The 15401-nt window shown below is 39.8% G+C and overlaps 1 protein-coding gene across 1 annotated transcript; it reads right to left on the bottom strand.

Annotated features, from left to right (window-relative positions):
- Positions 1-379: 379 nt before the first annotated feature.
- LOC131478897 (uncharacterized) lies at positions 380-15131 on the bottom strand. The gene is given in 10 exon segments (XM_058659515.1): positions 380-602; positions 1979-2094; positions 2096-2154; positions 2157-2250; positions 2253-2342; positions 3357-3596; positions 6471-6552; positions 8253-8410; positions 11887-12087; positions 15030-15131. Coding segments are annotated over 10 exon segments (1365 nt in total).
- Between the last annotated feature and the right edge of the window lie 270 nt (positions 15132-15401).

The following is a 15401-nucleotide window of genomic DNA, read 5'->3' as shown; positions in this document are numbered from 1 at the left end:
CTGCAAGGTGAGTGTGAAAAGTGCCAGAACGTCACATATGATAATAACGGCGACCTTCTCACGATGATACGGGGCAGCATAGGCTACTGCTTTTTTTTGATCCACATTAACCATGAAGGGGAACAAAATAATGCGTCATCACACTGCCCTGCAAGTGTTACCTGTCAGGAGTAAATTCTCCATGTTGAACAAGCTGCGACTTTTTGCGCGGGTGCATGCGACAGTCGGCTAAACCGGCGGAAGCCACGTTCTCCGCTAAGGCCTGATGGGGGTTTCGAGAATTGTCACCGTGTTAGACATCTGTAGAGATGCAGTGACAGTGCAGTAAGCTGCCTGCACCTCGCCCCGACCAGCTGTGCTCCGCCTGTTTATTTTCCGTTTATTTCCGCCGTAAAATCAACAGTAAGAAAGAAAAGTCGTAGTCGGAATGCTCCTCACGTGCAGATGCATACGCACAAGTGGGTAACGCAGACACGTTGCTGTCGTGGAGTTGCTCAGAAATCACCGCTGCGCACGCGAAGTGCACGGACAGCCAGATGGATGGCGAAAGTATATGCGAGCCTCCCGCAGAAGAATTGGGAGTATACTTCAAGGCAAGAGAACTGTGAGAAACACACGAGGGGAGCAACGCTAGATATGTCCCTACTCCAATGCGCCGCGAAGAAAGATGTTCGTGTAGACGCAGAAGGGGAAGTAGACGCCGGTGGAAGAAGTGCACACGCTGTTGTGGAGGCGTATACGTATGTCCGCGTTGCCACTGGGCAGGTATACATAGTGCCGGTGATATGGTTTTCTCCAGATGGAAGGATCCACACATACGTGCATACGATTCAGTTGTCAGCAAGCTATACGCTTTTTAAACATCGGTCCGACAGCGGTACACATGCGTGCAAAAATGCCTTTAATTATGTAGAAGTAAGAACTGCAGGTGCCCTTTATATTGCTCCGACTGGAAAGCCACTTTTCCGTGCTACTTCGCGGAGAAACGCGCGCAAATGAGCGCTGCTGTCCTTCCCTTTTAGCACACACCTACATGGATCGAGCATTGATGTATTTGCCATCCAGTGTATGTCCCCATATATATATATATATATATATATATATATATACATATATACACATATACATATATATACGTGTATACATGTATGAACAGGTATGTATGACTACATGCTGGAATTTGTACATAAGTGAGAAATATTTTATTCTATGCAGAGTACCGCAAACAAGTGGGCGCTGTTGTCTTTAGACCGTCACAATACGCACTGAGTTGCAGCGCCTGTTCGTTTGCGGATATATGTACGGGGGTGTGTGTAGCACAATGTTTTTCAAAAGGCAATAGCAGATAATGAAGTCAGACGTGTCTTTATTGCCCGTGCGTTTGGAAGTTTTATGATAAGAGTTTATGATGACAGTATACAACGACAGAGTTTTTATGACATAGGGTGCATCTCTACTCTAATATAACCTCTCTTACATACGTCACCTATATATATGTATGTGGGTGTTTCTAGCACAGGTACTACATCGTTTAACAGTATGAAGGACAACGAATGATCAGATATTCATAGGGCAGCGGTAGTAAAATAGCGACTAGAACGGGGGTGAAATCCACAAGATCCTTCTGATTCCAGACCGCAGCGCAAGAGCCGTTCCCAACAGCAGCTCCAGCAAAAGCAACGGCAACAGTAGCAGCAGAGTAGCTCCAGCCGCAGCAGCCGCAACAGTGGCAGATGAGTAGCTCCAGCCTCAGCAACAAGAGCGGCAAGATAAGAAGTTCGGGGAGCACCGTCACTAGCAACCGCAGCAGAAGGCCAGTTCTCCCTTACTCGAAGTGGCGGGCAATAGAAGAACCCATATAGATATACCGGCAGCATCAGTAGTAGTAGTAATATTGCCACCAGTACTAGTCAGCACTAGCACCAGGAGCAGGTCGTAGCCATAGCAGCAGTATTCGTCATTACAAGAGGATAGTCACAATGGAAGCTCAACAGGAAGAGTTGTACAATTTGTTTTATCGAGAAACTTGTATGATCTTATTTCTTGTAGAAGAGCTTTGGCTTCAGGATTTTCTTCGAAATGTTTACGAATGGGGTTCAAGTCTTGCATTTAACGCAGCCGCTAAATTTCTTTTTAAATCAGAGGGATGTAGTTTCCTGCTGTATATGCCGCCCGTAAGTCTTCGGAGCTGTGAAAAACAATGTCTCCACCGTTTTCTGTACTGCGCTTTACATTAAATGGATGTTTAGCTCGAAAATCAGCTCCTCAACGTATGTAATGCAGGGATTGCCTTCAACTACGCCTGGAGGACAGAACGCTTTTTTTATTTTTCTTTTTACATCCTACAAGCAAACAGTAAATAACGATTGGAGAGGGTCGTACGAGTAAACACAAGAAGAAAGCAAAGCACGAATCCACATCCTTTCCCAGCAAAGCATTGGAGAAGTGAGTATGACACAAGAAATCTCAAAGTTTTCAAACAAGAAAAATCTGCAGATGCACGCATCAAACAAACTAGTGAGCCACGAAAACTGAGGAAGAAGCAGAAGAAGAAGAAGAAGAAGAAGAAGAAGAAGAAAAAGAAGAAGAAGAAGAAGAAAAAGAAAAAGAAGAAAAAACGAACATTTCACACCTGATCTGCATACATACATGATACACATGCATATAGACGAAGAACACCAGCAACCAAATATATAAATTAGAGTGCAGCAGTAGCAGTAACAAAATAGCACAAACAGCAGCGACAGCAGCAGCAACAGCAGCGACAGCAGCAGCAACAGCAGCAGTACTAGTAGTTATTATCTACCAGCCCGACGTTCACCACCACCAGCACTAGCACCAGCACATATATATATGGACATAGTCATACCGCCACACAATCAGACGTCCGAGAATCAACATATGTATATGTATATACATGTATACATGTATATGTATATATTAATATGGTCCCACGTGTAGCTCCCCCTCATTCCTCCCCCTTCCCACCTCTCACCTCCATTAGTGCTTAGAGATTACAAACAGGAACAGGCAGCAAACAAGCATATCCTAATGAGAACATACATACTCCTGTAGGGGTAGATCTCTAAATTTACATGTATATATATACGTCTGGGTTAAGTCATGCGTATACATATTTGTCCCCACGCAAATATGTATATATATATATACGTATGAGTACGGACGTACAGTAATAACGTGTGTGAGAGGTGTGAGGAGGATATTTGGTGTATGAGTACGATAATAATGCGTATGTAGTAGACCTGTGCTATATAGAGTATGTGGAAGGATGTATGTACTTTGAATGGGAAGAGGAGGAACAGAGTATTATAATGGTGAGTTGAGATGTGATTTACCGCTTCTGAATCTTCCATGAAAATAGCGGAGTCAGGAATTGACTTGCTCATTTTCTCATGCCCTTGTAGAAGACCCGGAAGCATGCGATGTGATAGTACGACTGGAGGACGTAGCGGCGGCCCCTCCCTCTTCTTCTTCTTGCGACTTGCCTCCGCATATTCACGTGCTAGCATGTTCACCTTTCGCTGGTCCATCCCCAACTGACAGATATCCGCTTTTAAATAGAAGACGTCTGCACACTGGCAAGCGCAAAATTGCCGTAGCACTCTTTATAATACATCGTAGCAATAATAATATTGTAGTAGCACTAGTAGTGGTACTAGTAGTACTAATAATGATAGTCGGAGAGAGAATGCTTCTGGCATCACTAGTAGTAGAAGCAGTAGTACTAGTAGTTCTAGTAGTTATTGTATGATAGAAGAAGTAATAGTTGTAGTGGAAGAGTAGTGTCTCTAGTAGTAGTAAGAGTATTTGCTGTGATAGAAGTTGTAGTAGTAGTAGTAGTGGTAATGGTAGTAGTAGCAGTGGTATAGTAGCAGTAGTTGTTGTTGTTGTAGGAATAGTAGTAGCAGCGGAGTAGTAGCAGTAGAAGTGGCAGCGATGGTAGTAGTAGTAGTAGTGGAGCAGTAGTAGTAGCATTAGTAGTGGCAGCAAGACACCAAAAACATCAATTTTAGTAATAGTTGGATGGTAGTCACTATAGTAGTTCTGGTTGTAGTGTAGTAGTCGTAGTAGTAGTAGTAGTAACGGTTGATGTAGTAGTAGTTGTTGTTGTACACTACAGTGGAGGATTAGTAGTATCGACAGCAGCAACAGCTTGGATATTCGTAGTAGTAGTAGTAGTAGTCATAATGATATCAGTGTTGCTGTATTAGTAGCAGTAGTAGTCATAGCAGTAGTTGCAGTAGTACTACTACTAGTAGTGACAGGAGGATTAGTAGTCCAAGTGTAGAATAAGTAGCTGTTAGAGTAGTAGTCTGAGTACGAGTGATGGCAATAGTCGTCGTCAGAGAGGCTGCAACACACAGTGACAGCAACGAATCTACCAGTAGGAGTAATAGCACGAACAGCAGCAGAAGCAGTAATAGTACTGGCAGCATCAACACCGTAGCAGCAGCAGCGAGTGCAGTTTTGGCATTTTTAGCGACAGCAGCAGCGGCGTTAAAAACGTGGCGGCAGCCGCAGCAGCAGCACCAACACGCGCAGCAGCTTCACCAGCACCCACAGCAGCGGCATCCAAAGCAGCAGCAGCAGCAGCCACAGCAGCAGTAGCAGTCACAACAGCGGCATCAAAAGCAGCAGCAGCAGCCACACCACGATAGTAGAAGCAGTAACAGCAGCAGCAGCCACAGCAGCTCGCAAGTGTTTGGTCGACAAACCCCCACAGGAACCTGTGCTGTTTGTGTGTCTCTTCTCTATCCTAATCATGTATGCGTATATGTATAGTAGTATAGGGGCATACGTATGTGTTGCAATCTCGCATTCATTGTATAGGTGTCAGAACAGCACTCGCACCAACGCCTCACCCTCCTCCTGCTGTTCTTAGGAGAGCTCTACGCACAGATTTCATTTCTGATGAGTATATACAGTGCATATGCGTACTGCAATCGATACACCTACTCAAACAGCGCAGCACATACGTATACATATATACAGCACAGATACAAACATATAACTACATACACATACAGGTGTATATACGTATGTGCGCGGTGTATAAACGCGGTAGGCCCCGTCAATGTACGCTTGCATTTACATATATATACGGACAGTATAAACTGACGCGGCCAGTACCACTCTTGACTTGTGCATATATATATATATATGTGCGCGTCTTGGGTAAGGATGGTAGGGCGAATGTCTGCTAGGGAAGACCGGCGCTTGTACACGTGTGAGACTATGAAAAGGAGTGTCATGCTGGCGTACCAGTGAGGAACTATTTTTCTTTGTTTACAGCAGCATAGAACATTCAAGAAGTAAGCAGAAGCCAGCTAATGGTGCCAGCCACTATAGTACATGCTGTTAAACTCTCTGTCTTTGCGTGCAACTCCAATCATGAGGTGACAGGGTGTTGGGGGCTGTACGTATTTTATACACAGAGAGACCCTCAGCAGACAGCTTCGCAAGAAGATAGAAAGATGGAATACGCGCACTCTTGCATGCACAAAAGTATGATAGAAAGTATTTGGGTAACTGGCTGGCTGGTGGAGGAGGAGGACACTCACACACTCTCCCAACACGTGGACGTGTAAAGAGACTAACATGACTGCTATGATATATCTGATATCTGAGACGGTGTGCGAGGGTGCTGCATTCACTTGCATGCAAAATATATAAAAGTGAGGGGGAGAAGGGCGGCGCGTTCACGGAAGAGTTACAAAATGATACACGCAGAAATATATATTCAAAATTGAGTGGCGGAAAATAAATTAAAGCAGGAAGGAGAGTTGAGAAGTGACGTTCGAATGAAGCCATTTAAGACGTGTGTTGCGCGTTCATTGAGTGGAGAGTACAATTCCACATATACATATACACCTTCGTAGCTTCTTGTGATGAAGAGTGGCAGTAAAATAAAAGCAACGAAAGCATGCTGAGAGCTTACTTTCATGCACGAGTAGAGTATTATTTGGCTAGTGAGTATATAAATTATATATATAACATATATATTCGGATGGTAAGTATAGACACTATATATATAATACATATATATACTATATAAAGCATATGTATATATATATGTGTAAGTTCAACTGTGCTCTCTCACATAATAAGAAGCAGGGAGTAACAATGGATGCCCGCGAAAGAGATTTAAAGACTTATTCGCATGCAAGGGTAGACCATTATTCGGTCGACGAGTATATATCCACCTACACATCCATATATATATATATATATATACATACATATATTGATATATATATGTGTACATACGTATGTAGGGTAGAGCATTATTCGGTCGACGAGTATATATCCACCTACACATCCATATATATATATACATACATACATATATGCATATATATATGTATACATATGTATGTAGATGTTTGTGCTTTCTTATGATGGAAAGCGAGTGTATCATAGAATGCGAAAAAAGAAACCTCACAACTTACTTGCATGCACGGGTAGAGAATTTGGGCGGCAGGTTGATCGTCCCCTTCGGTACGTCCCATAATTTGTGAGCAGCGTTTGATTCTGCAGTTTTAACGTAAACAGAAGTACGTTGCATGCGCATGGAGCCCGTCATATTACAACTACCCGTCAGAGCAAACAACTCGTGTTTACGTAGTACAAGTCTTTCAAATCAGAAGAGTCGGTCTCTCTGTCTCTCTTTCCAGTCCCCACACTTCCACGTCAGATATGTTGTTTCTTTTTCTAATTGAATAAGCGTTAGGCAAGAAGACTTCTCTCTTCTCCTGCTCACAATCTCAGTCCTTCAAAGAAGTTTTGCTTTTTGTTTCCACAATTTTACCTCAAAAGAAAAACTTCTCCTTCTCTCACTTCGATTCCTTGTCAGAGAAGAAGCTTTCCTTCATATAATAAGGATGAACACAAAATAAGTCTGCATGGCAACACTAGCATTACACAGTCCTCACAGAGGGATCTTTTTCCCTCTCTTTGGCTCTCCGAGCTTCTTCCCTCTTCCCTTGTCTCTCCCTTTCTCATAGAAAGAAAAGAAAAAAAGCCTCTTAGTGCAGGCAAATAGCATTCCAGAGTTTTCAAATTTCAAGGGTGTAAAAGACGTGGGCGAGGATCTTTTTTTAACTGCATGCACGACACGTTGTTGAAGACCTCTCTTTTCTTTTTCTTCTTTAGATTAGCAAGTGGGCTAAGCAGATTATAATAATATAGGGTGAGTATATGTATATATAGTATGAAAGGAAAAAGATGTGAAAGAAAGGTACACACCGTCATAGAGCCTCTCGTCGCACGCCCTTTGCATGAGACATCATGTATATACTAGACGGCAACATACACAGAGAGAAAGTGAAGGCGAAGGGGAAACAGAGACACAAAGAAACGACAAGAGAGGAAGAAAGAACATACATTCATTATAGACACTACTGGTACTGTGGGAACTAATGTACACATATATGCATATGCATATGTGTATGTATAGATAGTATATAAACATATATATATATATATGAAAACCGTACCACGAGCAAGCAAAAGTGACATGGTGTGAAGCTACCACAGTGCAGTAAACATGCCAACAAGTGTGTTAGAAAACGACATGAATGTACCCATACATGTTATGTGCTGCCGTCTGCAATGCCACATATACATACGCATAGTACATATATATATGGTATACGCGGGAGGAGAGAGAAAGAGAACGAGACATATACATTCGTGGGCATGTGATTACATACATATATATATATATATATATATTGTACATGTACACAACAGATACGTATAATATATGCAGATAGAGTGAGAAAGAGAAAGAGACATACACATTTGTGCCAATGTAATTTCAAATATATATATATGTATGTGACACAGACAGAGACAGAAAGAAGAGGAGAGATGCACATGCCTGTTTACGTATGTACATATATATATATATACAGAGAGACACACAGGGAGACATTTAGTAGAGACGTACATTCATGCGTGCACTCAAATATCAATACATGGAAAGAGAGAGAGAAGAAGATTGGGAGCTAGACAGACATGCATGCATACGCTCATTAAAGCGGCTTGATTGTACATCTCGGGCTTCCTAGAGTATGTCCGGCTTTTCACATGAGTATATGAGTATATATTTCACCTTGTCATATTGTATTTATGGCTTTTCATTAGTACATATTTTAAGTATATATATGTTCACCTCGTAGTATTGTATGTATGGTGTTTCAGTAGTATATACGCGTGTATATATTTACCGTGTGATATTGAAAGTCCTTGCAATGTTCATTACTTGCATCCAGTAGACATGTGGATTTTTGTTAATCTCGTCACTCGCCCATAAGAAACGAACGTTCTGCATATCCATCCCGGCGGCCTTCCAAATCTCAATGAAATACTCTCCAACTTTGCGAATCTGCAGTTCATAAATACATAAATATATGTATATATATACAGAGCTATATAAATGGAGATACTCGTATATATAGTGTATGAACATCTTTGCCTTTATACGCATATATGTTTTATACTCCTCCATATACGTATATATACATACACACATTTGCGAATACAAAATGGATGGAACTATGCATGTACAAAATAGGTATACATATCTATACAAATATGTATGTGTATATACGTATCTATATACGTAGTATGAGCTGGTCTTCCTTAAGGGGAAAGCAGAAGGCCATGGAAACAGTTGTCTACGTACAAGCAATAAGCGCAGCTAGTGGCTACACATACATATATACATATATATATATATACACATACATACGCGATTATATAGGGAGACATGTACGTATATATAATTTACGCACATCTATGTGTATGTATATATACATATATACGTATATATAGGCTGCATGAGCGTCTCTTATCATAGAGGAGAGATAGAGCACAAGAATATACCTGACGGTAAGAAGGAAGAAGCGCAACTTGTGGGAAATGTGGACGGTACAACGGAGGCGGCATCAAATGGAGAAATGGAATGAACTCAACGAAGATGTTCGAAGCGGGGTGCAAAACCAAAACCATATATATATGTTATATACATATATATATATGTATATGTATATATATGCTGTACATTTACATATATATATATATATACGCACTAGAGTGCATATACTTACATAAAGAGTGTATGAAGTAAGGGGGTAATACTAACAGAATATATATGCTATACGTATATTAATATATACACTCTAGAGCACATACTGAAAGAGTGTACGAAGTGAGCGATTAACACTAACAGAATGTATATGCTGTATATGTTTATACATATATATATATATATATATACATGTGTATATGTATATACGCACTAGAGTGCATATACTTACATAAAGAGTGTATGAAGTAAGGGGGTAATACTAACAGAATATATATGCTATACGTATATTAATATATACACTCTAGAGCACATACTGAAAGAGTGTACGAAGTGAGCGATTAACACTAACAGAATGTATATGCTGTATATGTTTATACATATATATATATATACATGTGTATATGTATATACGCACTAGAGTGCATATACTTACATAAAGAGTGTATGAAGTAAGGGGGTAATACTAACAGAATATATATGCTATACGTATATTAATATATACACTCTAGAGCACATACTGAAAGAGTGTACGAAGTGAGCGATTAACACTAACAGAATGTATATGCTGTATATGTACATACATATATATATATACATGTGTATATGTATATACGCACTAGAGTGCATATACTTTCACAAAGTGTATGTAGTGAGCGGTTAATACTAACTGAATACATATGTAACATCAATATATATACACACTCTAGAACATATACTGAAAGAGTGTATGAAGTGAGCGGATAGTACGCAGAGATTGTATATGCTATAAATATATATATACATACACAATACAGAGCATATACTTGATGATTGTTTGAAGTGAGTAGATAACAATTTACGTATGATATGATATGTATGATATATATATATATGCACTATAGAGCATATACTGAAAGAGTGTATGAAGTGAGCGAAGAAAACCAGCAAAGTGTGTATGCTCTCTCTCTATATATATGTATATACGCACTGAGAAGCGTCTACTGAAACAGTGTATACAACGTTTAGACGCTCAAACAGTGTATATATGCTGTGTACATTTTATGTTATACGCTGATACATTCTGCAGATCCTACTGACAGAGTGTGTACACGCAGTATACACTACATGGCATGTACTGAAAGAGGAGTGTAAATATATATAGAGAGAGAGAGAAAGAGAGAGAACAGAGGCAGATAGAGTGTTTCTGCAATATTCCCTGCGTGAAGTCTGAATACGACTATTCCGTATGGAGTAGCGCTGTATTCCTGAAAGGTCTTTTGTACTACTGCTATTATTACTATGGCAAGCTACGATTTCAAAGAGATAGATGACCCATCACCATAATTACTTGCAGAAGGCAAGGGGTGAGTTATCAGCATACACATACACATACGCTGTTCCCTCTCTCTCTCTGCCTCTTTCAACACACACTCTCTCTCTACATATATATATATATATATATGGGAAGACATTGATTATCAAAAGACTGATGGTGGAGATGATGAGCATAAGTAATCTCTTGTCGGGTACGTATTAATATTTAGTATTGACTACAGTAATACTGAAAATCAGGTACTCATACATATATACAGATATATATATATATGCAACATGCAGTAACAACACGCAAGTAATAATAACTTTATAGGTCTTGGTCTAACGTACTACCCTGTAGAGAAAACAATAAAAACAATGGTGAAGATTGTTTGGTCATACAGAGTATTGTTGTTATGTGATTAATAATAGTAATACTACAGAAAAGATTTAGCTCAGTAATAGTATTATTATTATTATGAGCAGGAAATAAATATCAGGAATACTACTAGAAACGGGTGTAGTAGTCACCTCTATTATTCAGTGTCCCTGACAGTAATGATCACTCTGAAACGTACGTAGTAGTCAAATGTATTACTTAGTGGTTTGATAGTAATAATAATAATAACAGTCATACTGCAAAAAGCCATTAGTCATATATATAATTATTATGTGGATAGCAATGATAGTCATAGTCATAGTGAAGATACTAGATAGGTATATATAGATCTATATACAGGATTGAGAACGCAATAGGAGTAGTATTAGTAGTATATATTACGTACTGATAATGATAGTAGTAATAATAATACTGAGAATTATACATATGTAGTATTATAATATTGTTGATGATCCTAATACTGAAAATATAAGAGATAGTGGATAGGTAGTAGCGGTATATAATAGTACTGAGTATTGAGTAAGTGATCTTGTAATATATTCTGATAATAATAGTCGTCATAATAACAATGACACTTGAAAGATCTCAGTCATTCACTACCAAGACTAAAGTGAGATGTTATCATCATCAGATTGACTACTGTCGCTCACAACGAAATAACAAAAGTACGATTTATGAGAACCGAAAAGGAAATAAAAAAAGCCAATAACACATTTTCATCTAATGGAAGTAAAAGAATAAAGACATCAAAACAGACAGACGTTCAACAGTATTCCACAACCCCCGTTACGCTCCCTGCTATTTTCAGACTGTCTTTCTCTCCCTCATTCTCTCACTTGTTCTCTTGCTCTCTTTCTCTCTCTTCCTCTTTTTCTCTTCTTTTCTTCAGGCCTTGTAAAGTCTGACAACAGCTATATACCTCATACGTATACATATATATATAGAGAGAGAGAGAGAGAACGAGATAGAGAGATGTAAGCATCGTATATATATGTGTATCATATAAATCATATACAAACACACACATACATATACACTCCAAAAGTTGAGACACATAGGTAGAGTGGCGAATAATTACCATGCCTAGGTCTCCGTCCATTTTATTGTTGAGAAGAGCAAACCAATCGGCTACCCAAAAGACGAAAAGACATCCTGCACGTGTTAGATCATTCACATGCAACACTTTCAATAGGCCTTGCGCAATGTGCATACGTCCACTCGGTTCGAAGCCGTCGTAGCAGAGGGGATGCTCTTTGTGCTCCAGTAAAGCCATCAGCTCCTGCACAAACGAAAAACAAACATACAGGTGTAAGCACACCGTATACATACATACATGAAAATATAGTTTCTTATACATACAGAAATATACGTACACATAAACATATATATATATCAAGATATGCGTACACCTATATAAATATATGTACATATACATATATATATATATATGTACATATATATACATGGATATACATATATATATATATATATATGTATATGTATATATATATACGTATATATATGTGCATATGTGCACCTTCTGATGCGTATAGAGATCTACGTAGAAAACCGTAGATACGTACTCATAAAGAACATACCGATGACGATACACACATAGACATGCACACGCATAACTACATACCCCCGCTAACGCATAGACACGTGTGCATATATATATATATATATATATATATATGTAGTGTTCACCTATATATGTACACATATATACTGTTCACATATATATATATATATGTACTGTTCATCAATATATATATATATATATACATATATATATATATATACTGTTCACCTATATATATTTATATGTGAATAAATACATCTTTAGATACAGTATATACGTTGATAGGCTGCATGGGCACATGCATAGGGTGGACACATACGCAGCATGACACATACATGCAGACATAAAGAAGAAATAAACGCACACGTACACATACACACACGAACACATATACATAGATACAGATCTACCTACACACATATATACACGTGTGCATACACATATATACTTATGTATCTGTATACAAATACATACAGAGATACATTAAAAATCTCTCTTTCTGTCTCTGTCTCTCTTTCTCTAGATAGATATATATATGTCATGTAGTTGGTACCTGCGCAACATGTGGACAAAACTTACATGTGAACATCCACAATGAATACACACACACACATATACAAGCACACATACACACACACACAGAGGCACCTGTACACACATACATATACACACATACGTAAAGTCCTACCCGCAGACACATACAGTTGCACATGCACATCATGTATATGTATGTATGTAACTAGAAGTATACATACACAAAAAACATGTACATACATGTACCCATGTATACACATACACGGAGACGTAGACACGTACATATCTAAACAACTCACGGGGTCGGTCATACACACACACATGTATACACATGGTACACGAGTAGTACACATACAATCATACGACACATATTTATATTTTACGTATGAATATACAATACACGAACACGCAGACATGACAGGTACACACCCACACACATACAAACACACACACACACACACACACATACACACACACACACACATACACACACACACACATACAGACTCACAGTGTGGGGCTCAAAGATAGACACACCCCTACATACGCGTATATATTTGTGTGTGTGTGTGTGGTGAAAAGTATCCTGCACGTATACGCACTGCATATATCACACTACATATGTGCGAGTGTATGCATGTCTGGATGTATGTAATGTTTTGTACGACATAACGTGGACAGCCATAGTGAAGAAGAGTACGGGGGTGAGGAAGACAGAAGAGACGATCTACGTGCGTGCGTATGATGATGCGCCATGCATGTGTGTTTCCCCATGGGTGTGTGCATACTGTATATATATATATATATGCACACGCTAGACGTGTACACATGGGTGTGTACATACTATATATATATATGCACACGCTGGAAGTGTACACATGAGTGTGTGCATACTATATATATATAGTATGCACACGCTGGAAGTGTACTTCTGGCGTGTTGGTGTGTAGGTGTGTATTTGTTGATGCGTACAAGTAGGGCTCAATACGTACTGGAGGCGGGGGCGGCAGGCTGGAGGCGTGTGTGTTGTTATTAAAGAAGGGGAAAGCTTGTACTATACATAAAGGGGTAGTAAATATGTGCGTGTCTGTGTGCAGTCAGTGAATGAGAGGAAGAGCCTGTATCTCTATTATACATTAAGGAGTAGTAAGGAGGAAGTGTTTGCGTGTGTGCCGTTAGGAGAGAAGAACGTGTGTTGTATTACTGCGCTGTAAGTAGGTTGCATGTAAGTGATTCCACCCTAATACATGTACTCAGATACAGACAAGACATCTCTTTGGTTGTCAGCAACGCTATAAATATATATGTGTTCCTACGGCTTCTTCTATGCCTGTGTTTTATGGGAGCAGGCATTACATATGACGCGCTGAATGCAATCTTCTCTCATGCTATTTGAATTTGCGTGTGCGTATATTATTTTGTGTGTGTGTGTGTGTGTGTGTGTGCCACATGTACTATGTAGAGGCCCGCTGTAGTACCATCTCTATATGCTGTTGACATGGACGCGTGTATCTCCTACAGTGTGCTCTCGCTTGTATGAATGCGTGTACATGATGAATGTATGTGCGTCTGTCAATCATCTAGATACATAATGATACGGACATCTGCTCGTATGTATATATTTCAAGTCTGCAACTCGAGTATATTTATACACACAAGAAAGACATGCTCGTAAGTGATGTGTTCAAGAGCGGTGTATGGTACATATATATATATATATTTATGTATATATATACATGGAGCCGCAAACATATCATAGAGGTGTTGGAGGTTGTGCAGTAAAAGATATATACATTCATGGAGACCTGCACGTATATATTGTTGAGAGTCCATCTATGTGAGTAGATTCGTACACAGGAAAAAGACATGCATGGTAGTGTGCGTACGTGTGAGACTCTGGTGTATTCTTCTGAAGTTCTGTAGACACCTACATGGCGACATACACGTATAACAAGTAGCTGTGTGACGTTGTGTGTATCAGGTCTATACACTCACAGAGAAGGATGTACGTACAACTGCTGAAGTTTTTTGCGTATACATATATACACGTACACGCAGGCATGAAAGAAAGATGTGTGCATGCACTAGATATTCGGAATGCGTACCCCTGGCTGCACGCATTCTTCGGCGACACGGAGGCACGACTCATACCGTTGCTGCAACGGCAGAGACGACGCACGAGGGGCTGGCCAGTCTGCGGTTGCCATCAAGAGACAATCACTCAGAGAGAGACTCTTCTCTTCCTTCCCGCCGTGGCTGCTGCCTGCAGTCTTAGAGGCAGAAGGAGCGCCACTGCCGGTTTGTCTGGTGTCGCTGCTGCTGCCTCGGTCTCCTGATGTCGCCGAGGCACGCGCAGGCGAATGCTGCTACCACACACACCAACACACACACACACACACGTGCACACATACACTCAAAGGCACGACCACACAGACACATATAAACACACACACGCATACATGAATCTATACCCAGAA

This window comes from Ochotona princeps, unplaced genomic scaffold (assembly GCF_030435755.1).
Source record: "Ochotona princeps isolate mOchPri1 unplaced genomic scaffold, mOchPri1.hap1 HAP1_SCAFFOLD_4269, whole genome shotgun sequence".
In the NCBI taxonomy this organism is placed as follows: domain Eukaryota; kingdom Metazoa; phylum Chordata; class Mammalia; order Lagomorpha; family Ochotonidae; genus Ochotona; species Ochotona princeps.
Note: the sequence above shows the minus strand (reverse complement) of the source record. Positions and strands in the feature narration are given on the sequence as shown.